This window comes from Danio rerio, chromosome 8, assembly GCF_052040795.2.
Source record: "Danio rerio strain M-AB ecotype USA chromosome 8, GRCz13ab, whole genome shotgun sequence".
Lineage (NCBI taxonomy): Eukaryota > Metazoa > Chordata > Actinopteri > Cypriniformes > Danionidae > Danio > Danio rerio.
This window is the reverse complement of record NC_141028.1, coordinates 53771240-53793240: the sequence shown is the minus strand read 5'-3', so window position 1 is coordinate 53793240 and position 22001 is coordinate 53771240. Positions and strand designations below refer to the sequence as shown.

The following is a 22001-nucleotide window of genomic DNA, read 5'->3' as shown; positions in this document are numbered from 1 at the left end:
TATAGTAATATAAACAAATAAGCCAATAGACTAATTCTTCTACAACTAAAGGGTTTAATTATGCCACAATTCACCACAGTTTACTGTAGTAATATATACCACTGTATTTATTACAACAGTTAATACTACATTATGCTGTAGCACTCATTACAAAAGGCTGAAAATACTATAATATATACAACATAGTACATTTTACTTACAAAAACATAAGTTACTATAGTACTTTTTTATATGGGAATATGCAACAAAAACAACTATAAGCACTGAATTTTCTAATTCAGTGAATGTGTTTAATTCAAAATTATTATGGTGTGAAATTATTATATGTATATTAATAATAATACAATATATAGCTGAAATATATCAAGATAAAAATGACAAAGGCAGCTTATGTATATGGTTTTAGACACAAACTGTGCACAGAAATCCGGCTCTCACCATGCGAGTTCTCTTTCTAATCAACTGTCAAAATAAGCAAAGGTACAAACACAGGCTCATTGTGAATATGTAGCGCACATATACATTTATGGAGAGAGCAAATTATGCAGCCAGAGGTAGGAATGGCTGCATTTCGTCTTTAAAACGACGCTACGGAGTGGTGTTTCTCTTTCTGTTTCTTTTTGCGCTACTGGCTGACTGTGGACAGCTTTTCCGCTGTCACCAGTTTCGCCAGTGACTCGCCACATACATTGGAGGACTTGAGATGCAGAGTGGAGTCGACGGCGATGACAAGGACATTGAAGATGAATCCAAAGAATCTTGATGAACTCTGTGAGTCCTGCAGGAACACTTTCTTTGCCATTCCAGATGACTTTATTAATAAGTGATTTGAGTCATTGCAGAGATGTATGGATGCAGTCCTCCAAGCTCATGGGAGTCATGAATTCTTTTTCCACCGCACCAATGACTTTATATTCTATACTGGATATTATTTTTGTTAAGTGACAAGACAACAGTCTAAGCAAAGTCAGACCTTACTGTCCTAATTAAATCATTAAAAATCAAGGTATGATCATATTTTATTTTGGTAAAATAAGCGTTATCTAGAGGCCTTTGATACCAAATGATCAACTAGAAGTCAAGTTATTATTTGTTGTTCCTAACACTTGAATAAGCGACAGCACTTTTGTCAGGTAGTGTATAGTAGATAATTTAATAATAATTTAACATACTGAATCAGTGCACTTTATGGCACCTTTTATTTCATCCAATCAAGTCTAATTTTCGATAAAAAGCTGTAAATAATAATAATAAATCATTTAAATTTTGTATAGCACAGCACACATAAACATATAATGCCACATAGTGGCATGGCCCCTAAACAAAAACCATTTGTACTGTAAACAGTTATAGCATCTTCTTTATTTACAAAGATGAAAGTAATATTAAAGTACTCATACCTTCCATGTTAAACAGAAATGCCCTAATAAACAACAAAAACAGTACAATGCTTACTAATCAGATCTCTTTCATGTCACATTCAAACTGTACACATTAGCATTTTTTTTTCAGGATTTTTCCTGTTGTATTATCAGACAGATACGTCTGGAAAAATACATATAGTGTATTTTTAGCATCAGTATGTTGTAGTAGGAAAGATTGTCATTCACAGTAAATGCATTGTATGTAATTAGAATACATCCTTATTTACAAAGAAAAATATAGTATATACATGATCTGTTTCAGATATACTCACAGCTTTCTATAGTTTATTGCTCGGACATGAGTTCTGCTGTACCGGACAAAATAGTTATCAGTTAAGCCTCCAGTTTTGTGTTTTGGTTTTTTATTTGAGCATGCTAAATACACTAGCAAACAAAGGCTGTTTCTCAATATGCATTCTTCAGCGGTCTTGTGTTCTCGTGTAACGTCATCATCAACTGCTAAGGTTCAGTTCCAAAACTCAAGACCGCAAGAACGGAGGAAGCGTGAAAGTTCAAAGAGGTGTTCTTGATATCGAAGACGCTTCGATGCAGACTTGAGCGGAAAACTCTTTCGAGAAGTTTCAGAAGTTATTACGGCTGAGTAAAGCAGGTGGAAAGAGCAGCATTCTATATTGATTCATTCAAGTTCAAAGATATAACTTATTTATCTCAGGAGTTTCCCTAAACGAGACGGAGGGAAAAATCTTAATGGAGGTATAAACACTTTAGTGTTTATTTACTGAAATTCCTATTAAAATTAGTTTTATTTGTATTGTGTAACATATATTTGTAAAGTCTTTACGCTTAGTGTATATTGTAAAAAAAAGAAAAATCAATAAATCGTTGTATGAATGCTGTAATGTGTAAATAATTTTCCATTTAAAACATGAAGGTCATGTGACCATCAGAAGAACCAGGGAAGAACGCAGCATCTCATTTCTGCTTTTAATACTATTATATCTCAGCACCTGGTCAATAAATTAGCATCTCTAGGTCTGAATACACCTCTTCGGAACTGGACTCTTGACTTTTTGACACCCAGGCCACAGTTTGTGCGAGCGGAGGGTGTTTCGTCATCTACCACTCTGCTGAATACAGGCTCCCCTCAGGGGTGCGTCCTGAGCCCACATCTATACACCCTGATGACCCATGATTGCTGTGCAAAACTTAGCACTAATCACATTATTAAATATGCTGATGACACCACAATAGTGGGTCTCATCCGGGATAATGATGAGAGGAATTACAGGAAGGAAGTAAAACTCTTTATAGAGTGGTGCAGTGACAACAATTTAGTTATGAATGTTGAAAAAACAAAAGGAGTTGGTGATTGACTTCAGGAAGAAAGAAGAAACGCCCCACTTATTCCCCTATATATATTAACAACACTGCGGTGGAGACCGTACAGCAGGTAAAATTCCTGGGAGTCCACGTTACTGAGAACTTGACTTGGTCTCTCCATACCACTTGACTTGCGAAAAAAGCGCACCAGCGACCGCACTTTCTGAGAAGGTTTAAAAGAGCACACCTCAGTCCATCAATCCTCACAACTTTTTACAGAGGAGCTGTTGTAGTGTGTTCTCACTAATGGCATCTTCCTTTGGTATGAGAATAGCAGTGAGTCTGACAAGAACACCATTAAGAGGATCATAAAGTCAGCTGAAAGGTCTGTTGGGGTCAAAATGACATTTATCGAGGAACTTTATCAACGAAGTTGTCTGTCTAGGGCAAATAGCATTTTAAGGGATCCAACCCACCCTGGTCATAGCCCGCTCACGCTTATGCCATCAGGCAGGCGTTACAGAAGCCTGGGGAGCAAATCAGTATGGTTTCGCGACAGTTTTATCCTGTCATTATAAGATTTTTGAATAATACCACTTCTTAAACATTGTTGATAGCTAGTGTGAAAATAATAGTTGAACTAGCATAAATTGGTAATATTACAACAAATGGTGAAATAGGTATTTAAGTATTCAGAGATTATTTTAAAATATGTTATATCTTATATTACTATATTTTTATATTTTTTTGGAATTTTAAAAGCTTATTTATCATGTTAGGATTTTATAGTAATGTTTTTATGTTCTTGTTTGGTCAGTTGCAACATAATTTCGTTCTGCATTACAATTCAATTGTGATGTTTTGAATGACAAAATAAAGGAAACTGAACTGAAACTGATTTGTCACAGGATGCAATCTGTGTTTACATGGTCTCCCAAGTTCATTCTTCCAAAGTAACTTGGCAAGACCGGTCTCCACAAGAACACGAGTCCGTACTCAGCGTTCTTGGAATTGAAAAACAGCCAAAGTTTGTTTTGTTTTTCTGACAGTTGCCACCTCATTGATCCAGTTTGGGTAAAATTTGGTAAGTTGCGCTCCGGGAATAAATTGGTACAAAGCATGGGCCATAAAGTGTTCCAAAACATACAGTATAATTTCTATTGAAATGCATTACAAAGAAAAATAAACACTATCCAGACACAGCTGTTTACAATGCATGCTAAGGAAGCACTTAGGTTGCTCTATGGGACAAGGCACTGCATAAACTGGCATTGACATTAAAACACGCACTACTGCAAAGGTGAAGCCACTAAACATTATATAACAACAGGAGACTGAACTCCACAAGCAATAAAGACACAAACAACACATAACTAGAAGTTAATTTGCCGTACGGGTCAAATAACAAACAATTGCACAAAAACAACAGTAAAAACAAAATATAAGCTTCAAATTTCTGTCTCTGGAATGCCTTGTCCTTGGGATACTACTGTATGTGCATTGCTGTAAACAAGACTTTTGAAAGGAAATCAATAAATAGTTTGAGCGATTCGATGTTGATTGCCTGAATGAACACATTCAGTCACTCAACAATGTTCCGTTTTTATTTCAAATGACATAACTACAGTCAGTCCATCTGAGCAAGTCATAATTCAATAATATCTGCTTAATTAATGCGTTGTAACCTGTAGCTGTTAAGTGCCATCACCAATACCACTACAATGTAGCATGATCATGTTTAAAGGTCAATAATGTCACTGCTGACACTTGCCGAGTCCTCATTTCGAGTGACTTTCAAGTAACTGCGTCCACCTCTGCTGTTCGATTGCGAACTATCAAAGTCAGGGGTAAGAAACGGCCTTGTGTTATCCGCACTTGGAATTAGGGCATGACTTGTGCTTGGGGAAGGATGCAAAGATACTGGGCAGGACAAAGAGGAAGGCACCGGTATCTCAGAGACCCAACGGAAGCCTTGATGAGTGGGTGTAGGAGGGGCTGTGACCTGGCGGCTTGGCACAGCACTGGGAATGGATCGATCTAGACCTGCAGAGGACTCTGTGAGCAATGTGTGTTCATCACTACTCAATGACAGTGTAATTTGGGGGTCGCTATTCCGTCGCATCCACAGGTCTGGAGAGGGAGGAGGCGATACTGGTCGCAATGGGTGAAACAAACTTTCGCCCATAAACAGATGCTCGCGATTAAGTGCCGCGTCAATACTGCGGGTAAGGTCGATCGGGGTTGGAGGGCGCAGGTCAAAATCGAAGAGTGAAAGGGCTGACTCCTTGTCCCTGTCCAGACTGTTGCTTAAAGACCGAGGTGTCTGAGCAAGAGCCTGCAGTCGTAGCAGTGAACCTGCAGAGCCTCCTGCAAAGCTCTTTAGATTGCGTCCGTGATTGCTGTCTTTGAGTGGGTCACGATTTCGTATGAGGCTCTTGCTAATGTCCGCTCCTGATCGCTCCTGTCCAGCCCAGTTATTGGGCAGCTCTCCAGTCATTGTCCCACTGTTAGATCCTCCAATCCCATTGCTTTCTGATTTTCTTTGTTGCCTTACCTTAAAGCTCTGCACAATCTTTGCCCAGCATGTATGTCTGCTGGAAGAGTTTGATGATTGAGTCGGTGAGGGCAAGCTTTCAGGGGCTTCTCCTTCCTGTCTTGGTGCTCCACATATGTGGCCTCCATTGGGTCTCCAGAAGACCCAGGAGGACACCAAAAGTAGACAAAAAGCCCAGGCAAGCTCCAGCAGTCGTACCCAGAACTGACAGAGCCACCATCCCCAACGAAAGCGCCTCCAGTCTCCTAGTAGTCCATACAGCCACAGGCAGGCATAAATGTGCAACAGACAACACAATATCCCGAGGAGAGCGCACACTACCAGAACCCGTGCCAAAACCTGCATCTTTCCTTCGCCTGTTCCCTTATTTCCTCCTCGTGCATCACGAGTACGAGGAAGCCTCGGCAATGCCAAAAAAAGATAGCCAAAACACAAGGCCAGACCTGCTATCAGCGTGAGACTCTGCAGGACGACAGGAACAGCAGGTGAAAGTGCAGGGGAAAGTAAGTCTGCCGCCAGTAAGAGAGTGCATTGTAAAACAGCTAACACTCCTAAAAGAGGGGGCCGCTGAAATGCTGGCGGTAACCAAGTTACTCCTGCTTCTTTTAGTACCAATATCACTAGTGCAGCTTGTGCCAAAATTAACAGTGGCAATGGTAGCGTGTATAAAGCTATTATTACAGGAGGTGGCAAGAGGAGCCGTGTCCCATATGGGTCGAGCAAAAAGTGCCCAGCTCTAATTACACCCACAAAAAGCAAAAGACTATTGGTGAGTATAAGCTCACCACAATGAGGGCAATTCAAGCTGGGAGCTAATACTAAGCCGAGGATTGAACCGGCAGTAAGTAGAAGGAAGAGGGCAGCAGAACCAAACACATGCAGTTCCCATGCAAATGATAATGTGCGCTTTAAATCTGCCCACACTAAAAAGCTGCCATTTGTTGTTTCATGATTTTTAGCTTTGTCTTCGTCTTTGTAAGAAACACAGGGACCCACTCCAGTATCACAGGGATCAATGGGTTGGGCACGGGTAGGAAAGCCAGGGTTTGACTTCAAAGATGGAACTGTTCCCACAGATATTGACTGGTCTCTTTCGGTAAACCGTCTGTCATTTTCAAACACAAAATGTCCATGTCCAATTTGGAGAGGGGAGGTAGTCCTTTGAAAAGTGGGCTTACCTGTGAAAATCAAAAGAGGCAGAGGACATATTATTGAGGTGGAAAATGTATCCTATGACAAAGCATACAACTACATTCAATAATATATAAGCAACAACGACATACACTGAATAGTTCTAAATACTAAATTAAAATGTCATTCCTGGGGTCCGTTCTTCGTACCTCGCTTAAATGATCTAAGATGATTTGGCAGATCCTGGATCTTTTAATCTTGATAACTGATCTCTCGCTAATTTGGTTCTTCAAACAAGTTCGCTAATCAGATTAGAATGTCTGGATAAACAGATCTGAGATCGCTGCGTGTGTTGTGAAGGACAGATCTGTCGACCCTCGAAATCATGATCAGCAATGCAACGATTGGCTGACGGCACAGCTGCGCAATGACATCATCTGATTAATATTCAATTATCCATGTGAGCAATATTACTTCAAATTAGCAGTAAACGGTTAGGTAAATATGACACTCAATAATCTTCCACATTTGTTGTGAGCTGCAGGCTTTACACTTTCATGTGTCAAGAGTATTCATCATGTATTTCAATGCATATCAGTGTATTTAGTTCTACATTTAGAAAAGATTTTCTTTATTATAGTAGCCTTTTTTTTAATCGGTGTAAAGAATAACTGGTTGTTTACAAAAGCATTTTGATATTGGTAAAGGCGTCTGCAACTTTTGTGAAGCATCAAATCACCGTCATATTAACTGTCAAAACATGTTCATGACTGCATAAATGTATTATTGCTTTAAAAAAAAAAGTCATATTGTGCATGTTTATTATACCCAATTTGTACTAAAGCGATCTAAAAAGTTCATATCAATAAGTTTTATCTGTACACCACTAGGTGGCAGTCTTTGTACTTTCATTTCAAGGGTGCAGATTGCACAAGTTTTATTAATATATATAACTTTATTTATTTTATTAATAACTATAACTTTATGTATATATAGTTAAAAAAATATGTACTCTTTTCCCGAGTGTATATAACTACTACTGTAAGAAAAAATCAGTATTCGGTACATACTTTCTGTATTATATTTGCTTGAACTGAGCCGATCTAATCCTGTTTATATAAATTGAACCTGCTCCCGATCAGGTTTAAGCTAGCAGAACTGTTGCTATGACAACAACTCTCGGATCAGCTTTGAAGAACGAAACGATCCTGGATCGTGTCAAATCGTCAATATCCAAATCCAGCTAGCTGAGTAATCCACGTACGAAGAACGGACCCCTGATGTTGGAAAATCTGACAAATAAACAAACAAACCTCTAGTGCTGTTTATTTTAGTCACTGTTCCTTTAGTTCCTGGATCACTTGACTGGTCTGTGCTGATTTTTGCTGAACTCGTTGACTGTAAATAATTTTTTGGTTGTGAATAGTTGAAACTAATGACGTCCACTCCTGGTAATGGAGCCTCTAGTTGTAGATTACTTATGCTTGTGCTAGGAGAGGTGGTTTCAACATGTGATCGCACAGTGGTGAACTCTCTTTTTGGCTGCGTTCTTGTTGGAATGGTTATGCCCGGCCTATCTGAAAAACAAAGAAAGAAGAGAATATGAGAAATGGCAGGACGTTAATTTTTTTACTCAAGTAATACAAAATAACTTTAAGAGATATCATTAAAGGGTCACGAAACACCAAAACACATTTTTTGAGCTGTTGCCAGTCGTATATGTGTCCCACACTGCTAAAAACACTATTAGGACACCTATATTTCACTAAAAAGTGTAAATTGGTTGTTTTTGCGTTATTTCAAGCAAATTCGTACTTCCGGTTTGAAATGAATTTTTGAAGCTGCGTCACGGCTATGACATAATAGCGTTGTATTCCAGCGTGCAGACTGGACGTCTGTGCCAGAGTGTGTCTTTTTATGTCTTACAGTGTGATACATTAATGTATGAGTAAGGCTTGGTTCAAACTTCATTAATATTCATTACTGTCATAGTGTTTAGACAAGAGAGACGCCACGTTGTGTTGGCAAAACAAGCGTGAAGTGTTGCTTTTATAGTTTGCTGCCGTTAAATTTAGTTTTCATTTTCTCTCTGTGAGAGCTCAGCTGGAGTCACGTGTGGATTAACAGTGTACGCGACGCTCGACAGGTGCTCTTTGTTTATTCAGTTTGTTCATATCGAACTAAGTTAGCTATTGCACCGAGTGTAAACATGTTAGCACTACAACCAAACTTTAACCTCTTGTAGGATTTTAATCGCATTTAGTGACCGGAATAACACACGCAGCTTTCTGACGCTACCTGCCGTGTGCATCTAAGTTTCCGGGAAATGCTGAGTTTTTTTTTCTCTCATTCGCCGTGCGGTATCAAACATTGCATGAAAAATACACGATTAGAGCAGCTCCTCAAATCAAATATCTTGTTTGTCGCGAGGGACATGAATGAATTCCCAGAATAAAAGAGCCAAACTGCAGTTAAAGTCCACCATTTAATAATTCGACTACAGTTGTCCATGTAAACACAGTCACTTTGTCCCCTGTGTGTGTGTGTGTGTTTTGACTCTGAAAGTCAGCGCGCCTAAATAGACACTCCCACATCATGCCTCTTTTCTTCCTCCGACACTCCCCCCTAAACAAAGCTGGACACGCCCACTTTTCTGAGGTGTGAAAACACCCTGCTGAAACGAGGGCGTATCATGGCCCTTTAAGGTGAGACTATTTAGGACAATCAGCAATACATAATCTTTACCTTTTTCCAATAGAGTCCTGTTGGCATCCAGTTGGATCATCCCATTGGTAGTGGATGTAAGGTTTTCATTAAATGCTACAGTTGCAGAAAGGTTGGTCTGGAGTGAAGTGTTGAATGTTGGATTAGTAGGTGTTGAGGTCAACCTATCAAGTACACCATGAGCAGTCTGACCTTGTGGTCTATACTGGATATTTTTACTGGGAGATGTTAGAGTCTCTGTTGATGACCCAACAAAAGCTATTTTATCAGCTATTGTCACATCATCTGATCCAACTGTTGACAAGTCCTTCTTTTTAAATTGAGTAACTGTGACATCTTTAGTCTCTTTTTCTTTTTCCTCTTGTGGTAGTGTGGCGTTTTGGTTAGGACCTCTTTTGACTCGGTTTTTGGGTGACATAAAAATCTGACCTTTAGACCTAATAATGCTGCTATGTGGTATTTTTGCAGACAATGTGTCCTCAGGATTTCTTTCAGTCCTTTGATTTGAAAGCCTACTTGATGTAATGAAACCTTTCCCGTAGAAACCTTGGAGAAAAGGTCTGGAAACTTCTAATCCCGCACTGGCAGTCAGTGCATGATCTGTTTTTCTGACAATCACATGAGTCTGTTTGTGATCTGAATGGGTGGTAAGAGGAGAATGAGAGTTTCCATAGACATGACTTAGAGGCAGTAGAAAAAACAGTTGAAGTAGAAGCACCATACTGGCAATCTGCTGTACAGCAAAATTGCCTATGGTTGTGGCTGTTGGTTGAAATCATATGCTCGTCTGTTTCTGCTTAATTCTTGTCCTGTAGAGAAAACCAAATAAAAAAAAACATTAAAAGTTAATTCACACATATGAGTGAAAACTAATTATTTGTTATTACTAGGGCCAGGCAAAATCTGCAAACATGTTTTGCTAATTCTACACACAATTTTGTAAAAAAATTGGCAGATTTATGAATGAATTTGGGGGGTTTTGTAACAAAAAAATAAATATATGAATTATGAAATAAAGAATAATACATTTTAAACTTTTAATTTACCAAATGAACTTGATTTAACTTTATTGAATTACATTTATTTATTGAGTTTTTTAATTAAATTTATTACTGAAAAAACTGAATAAATATAAATATAAATTATTTATATATATATATATATATATATATATATATATATATATATATATATATATATATATATATATATATATATTTTTTTTTTTTTTTTTAAATATGCAAAAATCATACAAATACAAGAAAACATCAACAAATAACAAATACAGAGCAACGAAACAAAAACAAAACATAAACAACAACTATATAGTCAGGTACTGGTATGTGCGTGAGTGTGCGCGTGTGAGTGTGTGTATGCATGTAAAGGTAACTTGGTGGACAGGTCAGAGTACATGCATTAGGAACAATAACAGTCAATAAATGAAGCAAGTGTCACAGATATAAATAAAACATATAGAAAGAAACCAGTCAGAGGTAGGGAGTAACAACAATGTAATAATTAATAACAACTTATTAATGTATGATAGTAAAAATGAGAGTAAAAAGAAAGAATGGACAACAGTAATAACTGACAACAATAATAATAAATCACAAGTGCTACACCAACTACTGCTACAGAAAGTTACTTATATTACAACTACTACTGCTTCTACTACAGCCACAACCACGACTACTACTACTACAATGTCTACTAATACTGATACTACTACAACGACTACCACTACTGATACTACTATAGCGTTTGCTACAACTAATACAACAACGTCTACTGCTACTACTACTACTACTACTACTACCACCACCACAATCACTTCTACTACATCTACATCAACAACATCTACTACTGATATTACTACACCAACAACGACTACTACTACTACTGTAACAACCACACCATTACTACTTCTGCTACTACTATACCAATGACATCTACTACTACATGAACTAATACTTCAATAATCTCTGTAATAATTACTCAATAACTACTACTACTACTACAACTACTACCGCTACAACTACAACAACTGCAACCTTAATAATGATAATGGTATAAATACTTGTAATAATGATAATGAAAAGATAAGAGGACAAGTCAGAACAGTAATATTTATATATATATATATATCATGACCAAGTTGTGAACTACTTCAGCACGATTAGATGAAGCATGATAATGTGTAGAACGGCTAAATGAGGTTGGTGTTGTGATCTCATTCCCTTCGAGTATGCATGCGTATTAGCTTGGGCAACCTGAAAAAACCCAGATTTTGTTTGATTCGAACATTTAGGAACTAAACTTATGAGGCGATTGTTATTTTATTTGATAGGTGATTCCAAATATATAATGTAATTGTAAGCTTGGCAAACAGTTTTGGATAACTTGATGTTTCCCCATTCAGACAGAATGCCCGAGCATATTGCCAGAGAGGCGGTTTCAAAGATGGCTGCAGAGTGAAATGACATGCCTTTAAGGGAGCAACACCTCCCTCACCACCTGGGTCCTGAGGTATGTCTGCGACACTTCCCTAACCACCCGCGTTCTCAGATATATTCGCGGATAGGAGACAGAAAAGAGAAGGCGGCGTCAGCGACACCTCCATCAGCACCCGCCTGTCCTCAGTTATATCCGCGCATAGGGCGGCAGAACAGAAGTTCGCAACACCCGCTCATCCTCAGTTATATCCGCGCATAGGGCAGCAGAACAGAGGTTCGCGACACTCGCACGTCCTTAGTTATATCCGCGCATAGGGCGGCAGAATAGAGAGGGCGGCGTCTGTGACACCTTCCTCCCTTTTAGGGCAGCAGAACAGAGGTTCGCAACTCTCGCGCGTCCTTACTTATATCTGCGCATAGGGCGGCAGAATAGAAAGGGCGGCATCCGTGACACCTTCCTCCGTCTTAGGGCAGCAGAACAGAGGTTCGCAACACTCGCGCATCCTTACTTATATTCGCGCATAGGGCGGCAGAATAGAAAGGGCGGCATCCGTGACACCTCCCTCCCTCAGCACCTGCGCGTCCTCAGTTATATCCGTGCATAGGGCAACAGAACAGAAGTTTGCGACACTCGTGCGTCCTTAGTGATATCCGCGCATAGGGCGGCAGAATAGAGAGGGCGGCGTCTGTGACACCTCCCTCCCTCCCTCGGCACCCACGCGTCCTCAGTTATATCCGCGCATAGGCCGGCAGAATAGAAGTCTGCGACACCTCACTTCATTTTCATAATCGGTCACTTTCGTTTTCACATTGGGTTTGAGGGCGGCGTAATCGTCCTCTGCCTAGAGCGGCAGTTCAGCTTGATCCAGCCCTGGTTCTATGGTTTTGCTACATGTGAAGACCGTCACATCACCTTCCCGCATTTTGTCGCAAATTACGTGATATCACCCAGAGGGAGGAGCTTGGTTGGACGCAGCCCTGGCCTGAACCAATTGTGTGGATTGAGCACCCCATTGTGAATACTAGGATATTTTAATATCTAATATTTTTAATATTAGGCTTTTTTGGAGTCAAACACTTTGGACAACGCGATTAAGACATTTTAATACCTTTTAAGGGCCTAATTATCTCATAATTAATTTATCAACTTTTAGTACCTTTTGAAACCCCACAGATACCCTGTAAATCAGGGGTCTCCAATCTCAGTCCTGGAGGGCCGGTGTTTCTGCAGGATTTAGCTCCAGCTTGCCTTAACACACCTGCCTGGGTGTTTCAAGTATATCTAGTAAGACCTTAATTAGCTATTTCAGGTGTGTTTGATTAGGGTTGGAGCTAAAATCTGCAGGACACCGGCCCTCCAGGACCGAGTTTGGTGACCCTTGCTGTAAATGTATCTTAAAATAAAATATATTGTTCAAAGAGGAAAAAAGTTTTTGGTTTTTTTACCCAGACATTTAAAAAGAATATATTTTAGAGCAGTAATCACAATTCCATAAAACCCTGATATTTTTATGAATGCCGTCAGAATTTTATATTGACCCATTTGGAACAAGTGGAGGGAGTAAATAATGACAATCATTACACATAATTTGTGTAAACTGAAAAGTACCTGAAAATAAATATTTCGGAAATCATGTAGGTTTAAATGTCACAATCTTAACATTTATTTTCTGCATAAATTTTTGTTGTTGTTGTTGTATGCTAAAAGCTTTGAGTTAACACATAATTATAAATATTTGAAGAGCTAAAACATTTTGTGAGAGTAATAGAAAGATGTTAAAGACATTAAGAAAAAGGTAAACTAACTGGATCTACAAAAAAAAAAGTGTTACATTCCGCATGGCCGCATCGAGACAGTTCCCAGTTGAAAGAGAGTCTGTCACTTCAGCTAGCCTCCCTCTTTTCCTGTCTTGCACGTTCAGATTCCATACAGTCAGACATTTCGGTACGTTTCCGTGAATGTTTCCAGACGCAGACAGAGGCCCATTTGTAGGCAATGAGATCAGAGCTGTGTCCCATTTACCCTTTTTTACCATGTAAGCGTGTGTGACTGAGCTCAGAATTAACTAGGTATTACAGCCTTCCCAGGAATCCCAACAGTTCAGAGACGTACGGATTATTTGGGTTTGATTTGGCTTAAGATGACAGAAAACGTGTAGAGCAGCCATTCAACATAAACAATTCAACTCCCTAGGAATGTCTCATTTATAATTCCCATCTAGTCATAAGATACCCTCCAATGCAAATGAAACCACACTTATAAATGCATGCACACATTTGTTACACCTGACTAAATACCAAATACTTCTATGGTGTTTCTTTTTTCTCTAAACATAGCATAGGTCTACTGCTACCATTAAAAACAATTAACCCTTTGGTGTTCCTTATTTGGGAATCACACTTGTGTTCTTTGCAGTCAAAAAGGGGCAAATGCCTGTAAAGTTTTGTTGTTCTTTGGTAAAATCAAATGTTTTTTTTGTTTGTTTGTTTGTTTGTTAATATTTTTTCTATATTATTTAGAATTTTGAGAGGAATTTGTGGTAATAATTAATATTTATACAGCAGTTAACATCCATTTTCCCCCATTGAAAACAATGGATTTTTTTGTAATTTTTATTTTTTATTATTTTTTAACTTATTGCATTATTTTCAGGTAAAATAGAGACTCAACAATTTAAAAACAAAAGGCATATTAGCACCATCTGGTTGTAAAAAAAAACATGATATGGTGTAATCACTAGGTTCTAGTATTACTATCTATACAAACCTGCTTGTGAATTCCTTAGTTGTTTAGGTATTACTAAGGAATTGTAGATTTGAATATGCATTTAGACAATCTTTTTAAGACAAGTTTGAGATATTTATTGCTTGAAAAGGTGATTTGGAACGTTATTTTTTGTATTATGATTACAGTAAAAACGGTATTGCTATAAAGAGACTAAACAAAAGCCTTAACATTTTGCATAACGCTGTGTGTGTGTGTGAGTGTATTTCACACTCAAGAGTGTCACCTCTTCACTCCTGTACAATTTCTTTCAGCATCATGGTAGATTTGTTGATTGTACAAACACAAATTCTCTAAATGTTCATATTCTTGCTTTTCCATTCATTTCCTATGTCGGTCATTTTTAACCACAAAGACCACAAGTGTGACTGTTTTTTTAGCATGCTTCAACCATCGATTTTAATTTGTTGTGTGTTTGCAAACCAAATGCCAACAAAGTCAATGAGTTTTAGATCACAGGTGTCAAATCCAGTTCCTGGAGGGCCGCAGCTCTGCACAGTTTAGTTCCAACTCTGCATCAACACATTTACCTGTAAGTTTCAAACAAGCCTAAGGAACTCAAATAGTCTGATCAGGTGTGTTTAATTAGGGTTAAAGCTAAACTGTGCAGAGCTCCGGCCCTCCAGGAACTGGATTTGACACCTGTGTTTTAGATCATTACAATGATTCTGTAATTAAATTAAATGTGCTGTGGGTAAGTATTTGACTCTTCTGAAGCATAAAAATACCATAATATGGGTGCAAATATTTAAGAAACATGCTAAGTAAACATGTCTGTTAAGGCCGGAACGTCTGTCTTTGTTTTAGTCATTTAACCTGTCCAATTGTACAGTAGCAGACTCTGAAATGAGACATAGATTCAGAGTTCCACATGAGGTGGTTATTGATTAGCAAATTATATAAATATTACAAACGTAAACATTAGGTGAGCAGGTTACACTGTAATGCTGTGCAGCAACCACATGCTACCACATAAGATTTGCAGTGATAAGCAAATTGGCTGTTTGCACCAAATGAAGCACGACAGAAATTTAAATACAACCACTCAGAAGCACAGAATAGTGCACTCACTGCACTCCAACAAATCTAATTAATACATATTAAACCTCTTTCACATTATTAAATGTACATGCTGAACCACAGATGTGTGTTGGCTTGCTCTGAGTCACAGTTCTAAAGTTCAATTTCAAACTGTTTATTTTATGAGGTGAACTATCTGCTTTCAGTATGGTGTAATAAATGCTATGTATAATGGCATTCAAACTCACGTTGTTAGCATTTAACACTAAATAAAACACATAAGGTGTGCCTGAGGTGATCATCGTCCTAGTTTTCTATTGTTCAGCTGCAAAAAATAGAAGAAACCGCTTTTAAAATTTACATTTCAGGTGTTGTTTGAAAACTCTTTTTAATATGGAAAATATTCCTATCGCATGCCGTTGCTTTTGTTTAGAACAGGGGTCTGTTCTTCGTAGCTCGCTTAAATGATCTAAGATGATTTGGCAGATCCTGGATGTTTTGATCTCGATAACTGATCTCTGGCTTATTTGGTTCTTCAAACAAGATTGCGAATCAGATTAAAACGTCTGGATAAACTGATTTAAGATCGCTGCATGTGTTGTGAAGGAATGATCCATCGATCCCCAAAATCATGATCAGCAATGCAACTATTGGCTGACACACAGCAGCGTAATGACATCATCTGATTAATATTCAATTATCCATGTAAGCAATATTACATAAATATCATAGGAAACCGTTTGTTAAATATGATGTGCAATAACTTCTCAACTGTGTCGTGGGCTGCAGGCTTTACACTTTCATGTGTCAAGAGTATTTAGCAATTTATTTAGTTTTACAGTTAGAGCGGATTTTCTTTATTATAGTAGCCATAGTAGTATTCTAGTTAGGGCCGGCGCGTCCATAGAGGTCCATAGAGAATAGTGAGGACAGCTCCCCTCTCACTTTCATCCGTGACACCACCAACTTACACTTCGCGGCACTTTCGTTTTCACTTTCGGGTTGAGAATGGGTGATCGTAATTTGCCTAGAGTGCCAGTTCAGCTTGCTTATAGTAGCCAGTTTCTTAATCTGTATAAAGAATAACTGGATGTTTAAATTTAGCATCACAAAAGCATTTTTGTGTTGGTAAAGGTGTCTGCAACTTTTGTGAAGCATCAAATCACCGTCATATTATCATACACAAATTGTACTAAAGCGATCATATCGAAAAAGTCCACATTAATAAATTTTCTCTTTGAACCAGCAGGTGACAGTCTTTGTACTTTTAGTGCAGATTTCATACGTTTTATTAATATATATTTTTAAACTTTAGTTAAAAGTTAAGTTAAAAAAAATTATATTTACAATCTTCCTAAGTATAACTACTACTGTAAGAAATTGCAGAACTCAGTACATGCTTTCAGTATTATCTTTGCTTAAAATGAGCCCCTCTAATCCTGTTTATATGAAATGTGTCTGCTCCCTAGCACGTTTGAGCTACCAGACCGGTTGCTATGACAACAACTCTTGGAAGAAGAGTTTTGAAGAACGAAATGATCCTGGATTGTGTCAAATCGTCAATAACTAAATCCAGCTAAATGAGTAATCCACGTACGAAGAACGGACCCTAGGACTAAATCAGCCTTTAGGCTTGATAGTCAGTCTGTTGATGTCGTCAATGTGTTTTGAACCAGGCATGCAATACATAGTTTACTGGGTGTCAAACTTACATGTTTCAAAAAAACATTAAATTTTACAATGACCAAAGTCTACCAGAGTGTTAAGTAAAGCACCTATGACACCTACTATTCAAAGTCTGTGGATCCAATAATTATTTTTTTGTGAGATGCAGATAGAGTGGATTGATCGCCAAAGGACCTAGAGACAGATATCAAACTCGGGTCACTGTGAACACTGCAGTGCCATGTGTCGACACTCTAACCACTGGGCTATTGGGGCCGACTCATAAACTTTAGTCTCCCATTTGGCCTTCTCTTTAATAGTACAAAAATGTCATAACAACACGGCAAGGTGACATTTTTGTAAATAAATTGCTGGTCCTAAAATGTATATTCATTTTACTTTTGAAATTGCTCTCTCCAGTTCAATAACCATGCGGTCATTCAAACACATTATGACTGGAAAATGTGACCTTTCTCAATGCATATGTGCTGCATCTGTTTATCTACTGTTGGTGTAAATGCTTTACAGCTGAAAAAAACAGTAGTGACAACTCAATGACTTCACACAGTCAACCTAACGCTGTGATGAAGTTACACCTTGCAAGTATAAAGTTGCTCAGAGATTCTGGTGTCTGGGTTTAGTTTCATTGTAGAAGCTCTCTCTCTCTGTGTGTGTGTGTGTTTGTGTGTGTGTGTGTGTGTGTGTGTGTGTGTGTGTGTGTGTGTGTGTGTGTGTGTGTGTGTGTGTGTGTGTGTGTGTGTGTGTGTGTGTGTGACGACTGGGGCACCAATGTCACTTCGCACAAATTGTTTAATACATCATCTCAGATCTTGAAAATAAAATAAAATGGTTTGAAATTAAACTTTAGAACAGTGACTCAGTGCAAGCCAACACACATCAGTGATTCAGAATGTACATTTAACAAAGAGATTTATAATGTATTAATTAGATTATAAACCTTACCAATACACTAGAGTGCAGTGAGTGCAATATTCTGTTCTTCTAAATGGCTGTATTTACATTTTTGTCATAGTTCGTCTGGTGCAAACAGCCAAATTGCTTATCACTGTGTATCCAGTCACGTAGCGTGTTGTTAGAACAAGGGGTTACAATGTAACCTGCTCACCTAATGTTTATGTTTTTAAAATGTATAATATTTGCTAATTAACAACCACCTCATGTGGAACTCTGAATCTGTGTCTCCTTTTGGAGTCTGCTGCTGTCCACCGGATGTTGCACTTCGGTCACAGACACATACTTTGAGAGCCTACATGACTGAATAAATGAAACAGCTTACTGTTTGCCACCAAGGAAACCCAGGGTGCTGAAATATAATTGGCAAAACTAGCATTGAGCCGATTAATGAGTGAAAATAACTTTATTTTAGTATGTCATCCACCTCAGTTTAGGCTGTGTGTTAATTACGAGCAATACAAAGCCTGTGTGTTACGCTGCTGACAATACATCGTACTGCAAATAGTTCATGCGCACCTTTTCCTGTCACCTTATTTGGCGCTTCATATGATTACACTAAAGTCACATGGAATTTTTTTACAATGTTTTGATTGATGAACTTTGAATGTCTTGACACCATTGCTTTCTATAGAGTAGGGCAGGGTGATTAATCGAAAACGACATTCAGATCTAATTTTCCAGGTCAAATTACTTTTCCAACCAGGTGTGGAGTCACATGACCCCAGTCTGTTTTTATACTTATTATATAACGATTTATAATTATTATATTATTCAGATTTTATACTTCTGCCAAGCACGCACACACGGTCCGGCGCAGCCTTCACATACCTGCGCACCTCTGGAAAACATTTTACTACATGTCATAACAATGCATAGCACAAGCTTTGTGATTGGGCGGTTTGGTAGCAGTGACAAGGGAGAGAAGCGTTTTAGGCAATGCGTGTTTTAATTTCAGTCGTTCATTGTTGATGTTCAATAAATAATCATAGATGTTGTGTTTACTTCAATCATTTTAAAATCAAGTAATGCACACTTCATTCAAAAATCTCTCACTTGTAATATGTGAGCATATACTAGACCCAACTTGTCAGTGAACTATGAGGGCACAAACATAAAATAAATAAATAAAATAATCATTTATTAATTGTAATCGAGTTCAAATGTTCAATTAATCAAGATTTTGATTGTAGGCCAAATTGCCCAGTAATACTATGGAGGATGAGGAAACTCTGAGATTTCATCTAAAAATACTTTAATCTGTGTTCTGAAAAAGATGGCAGAAAAACTCTCGGGGGATAGGAATTACATGTAATTAATAACATTTTCGTTTTTGGGCGAACTAATCCTTTAAAAGAGACTGACATCACCATTGTGGTTAGGTTGGTTCATTATCTTCTTTATCTATTATTGAGCTAACTACCTTGAGTATCAAGAAGAAAAAAAACATTACACATGCTGTGGAGAAGGACATGGATATAGTGGAAAGTTTGCCAATGATGATAGATGGGGTTTACTGTACTTGCAATTTTTAAACAGGTAAGGCCAGTTGTTTTTGGCAAAGAGTCAAAATGAAGATAGAATATATATATAGTTGAAGTAAGAATTATTAGCCCCCCTTTGAATTTTTTTTCTTTTTTAAATATTTCCCAAATTTAACAGAGCAAGGAAATTTTCCCAGTATGACTGATAATATTTTTTCTTTCAAGAAAAATCATATTTGTTTTATTTCAACTGGAAAAAAAGCATTTTTTATTTTTTTTATATCCATTTTAAGGTCAAAATTATTAGCCCCTTTAAGCTAATTTTTTTTTATTTGATAGTCTACACAACAAACCATGGTTATACAATAACTTGTCTAATTACCCTAACCTGCCTAGTTAACCTAGTTAAACCTTTAAAAGTCACTTTAAGCTGTATAGAAGTGTCTTGAAAAATATCAAGTAAAATATTATTTACTGTCATCATAGAGAATTAAGATAAATTAAATCAGTTATTAGAAATGAGTTATTAAAACTATTATGTTTAGAAATATGTTTAAAAAATCTCTCTGTTAACCAGAAATTGGGGAAAAAATAAACAAGGGGGCTAATAATTCAGGGGGGCTAATAATTCTGACTTCAACTGCATATATAGTTTTCAATAGGAACGTCGGAAAGTCATTCAAAACGACACATTATGCAGTTATTTAACCAATTTTTACTTGGTTAAAACAAGTTAAGATACAGGAGTCACACATTAGATTACCTGACAGGGTGCAGACACGTCCAACATTTATAAGTGCCGTGAAGGTGTTTCAAGCAGAATAATATGTATCTCCAGTATTAAGTATCGCCCTTTAGCATGGATAAACCTACTGCCATGCACGGTTGCGCTAACAGTCATGCTGCAGTCGTTTCCCATCTTGTCTAAATGACCGAATAGCCTACGTCCTCGAGAGAAACGTACGGTTTCCGTAGCACAGCGGCCCGAAAATAAACAGTAACCATATTTACATCTCCATAAAAGCATTTCTACCTGAGCGTTAACGCATCGTGAAAGATGTCCAAGGAGTTTACTGCGTAAGTAGCTGTCATGGTCATGAACCATACGATACTCACGCGCGCGCATATGCATTAATATTTAACAGTGTGTTCCGAGAAAGCAGCAAATTAAATGTTCTTACGTGTGGGGTTGTCGTTTATTGCAGTCGTTGGCGTCGTGTTCGTTCATTTCCCAGTCGTATTTTCTTGAAATTCTGCCTGTGGAGACATTGCGACACGGCTATGCTCGTTCGCGCTCTCTCCCAAAAGAGAGAGGGAGAGGAGGGGAGGTTTTTCTTTTCATCCTGTGGCACCTACTACCTTTACCCAACTCGATAGGTCTAACAGCCTTTATAAAACGTATGTCCATATAAATACATAAAATACATTGAGATCAGGCTGATTTATTAAAGTGATTTTGAGACTTTTATTAGTGTACATATGGGTGAGCATGAATGACAGATTATATCAGGAGCATAAACAAGGCATTAGTACTCCCAAGTGAAGAGGATTACAGTAATCTGGCCATTTATAATGGATATTTACTTTCCTTTATAGAGTTTAGCCATGTACACTGTAAAAACATATTGTGTGTGTGTGTGTGTGTGTGTGTGTGTGTGTGTGTGTATATATATATATATATATATATATATATATATATATATATATATATACAACAGTTCTGTCTGGTTTTCAAATCTGATTGGCTGATAGCCGTGATATATTTAAGTAATATCAGCACCAGTACAGCCTCTTTACCCTTTGTGTATTACTCCACTCACATACAGCCAGTAAAAACCAGACACTACAGATCTAAAGTTTAAAAGACGCTTGCTCAGCTGTTTTACTGTCAGTTTATGATTTGATTCCAACGCGGAAGAAAGTAGTTCCTCATACAAAAGGGTTATTGAGACTCTCCATGCTTAATTTTATTTTTATATACACAATTATTTCGTCAAACTGATGTATAAACGCAATATCACACCCGTAGCAGTTCGATATGGCTGTATATCGGCACTGGTGGGGGCACAACGCACGCCTCACACCAGTGCCGATATACAGCCATATTGCACTGCTACTTGTGTGATATTGCACACATATATATATATATATATATATATATATATATATATATATATATATATATATATATATATATATATATATATATAGTTTGTTATTAGCATTATGATCCTGCATGTAAGTATTAGGCCATGTGTTTTGGACATATTCTCCTGATTCTTTGTATTTTACCTATCAGGCTACAGGTATCCACCAGCCTGGTGAAAGGGGTGGTTCTTTTTTCTCAAAAGGTGGACCTTTTTACAGTTATTTGCCTCATTTTCTATTTATTTATGTAATTTAAATACTGCATTTTACTGACATTTTAAGCCGTTTTTTTAAGCTGGATCAGCTTGTCGGATGGTCAGAATAACCACACTTTTTGACATACCAAATATTTCCTAAAGA

General features: G+C 37.7%; 3 protein-coding genes across 5 annotated transcripts in view; 1 reads left to right on the top strand and 2 right to left on the bottom strand.

Moving 5' to 3' along the window:
• sult1st7 (sulfotransferase family 1, cytosolic sulfotransferase 7) overlaps positions 1–235 on the top strand; it is a gene marked incomplete in the record, with an annotated part of 43459 nt that extends 43224 nt beyond the window's left edge. Inside the window, 1 exon segment of the mRNA NM_001139481.3 lies at positions 14–235.
• Positions 236–1342: 1107 nt separating this feature from the next.
• LOC103908668 (uncharacterized) lies at positions 1343–20803 on the bottom strand. 2 transcript variants are annotated; one of them, XM_087265414.1, is made up of 4 exons: positions 20257–20803; positions 9136–9923; positions 7704–7967; positions 1343–6437 (listed from the first exon to the last, which is right to left on the bottom strand). In XM_087265414.1, exons 2-4 carry the CDS (start codon positions 9833–9835, stop codon positions 4444–4446), a joined length of 2958 nt encoding a protein of 985 aa, XP_087121540.1. In that variant the 5' UTR covers positions 9836–9923; positions 20257–20803; the 3' UTR covers positions 1343–4443. The 2 variants fall into 2 exon arrangements, with proteins under 2 accessions (XP_087121540.1, XP_087121539.1); XM_087265413.1 differs by having other exon boundaries at positions 20675–20803.
• Positions 9480–22001, bottom strand: part of ogg1 (8-oxoguanine DNA glycosylase) — a 47334-nt gene continuing 34812 nt past the window's right edge. For both annotated transcript variants that reach the window (XM_087263931.1, XM_087263933.1), the window contains exon 9: positions 9480–9923. The gene's annotated coding sequence lies outside the window, so the exon portion shown is untranslated. The remainder of the gene's footprint in view (positions 9924–22001) is intronic.

Excerpts from the sequence above, each read along its gene's own strand:
- LOC103908668 (XM_087265414.1), bottom strand. The coding sequence starts at position 9,835 with ATGGTGCTTCTACTTCAACTGTTTTTTCTACTGCCTCTAAGTCATGTC. Across the intron at positions 7,968-9,135 it reads CAGGACTCTATTGGAAAAAG|ATAGGCCGGGCATAACCATT; the intron begins GTAAAGATTATG and ends TTTGTTTTTCAG. Across the intron at positions 6,438-7,703 it reads TAAAATAAACAGCACTAGAG|GTAAGCCCACTTTTCAAAGG; the intron begins GTTTGTTTGTTT and ends TGATTTTCACAG.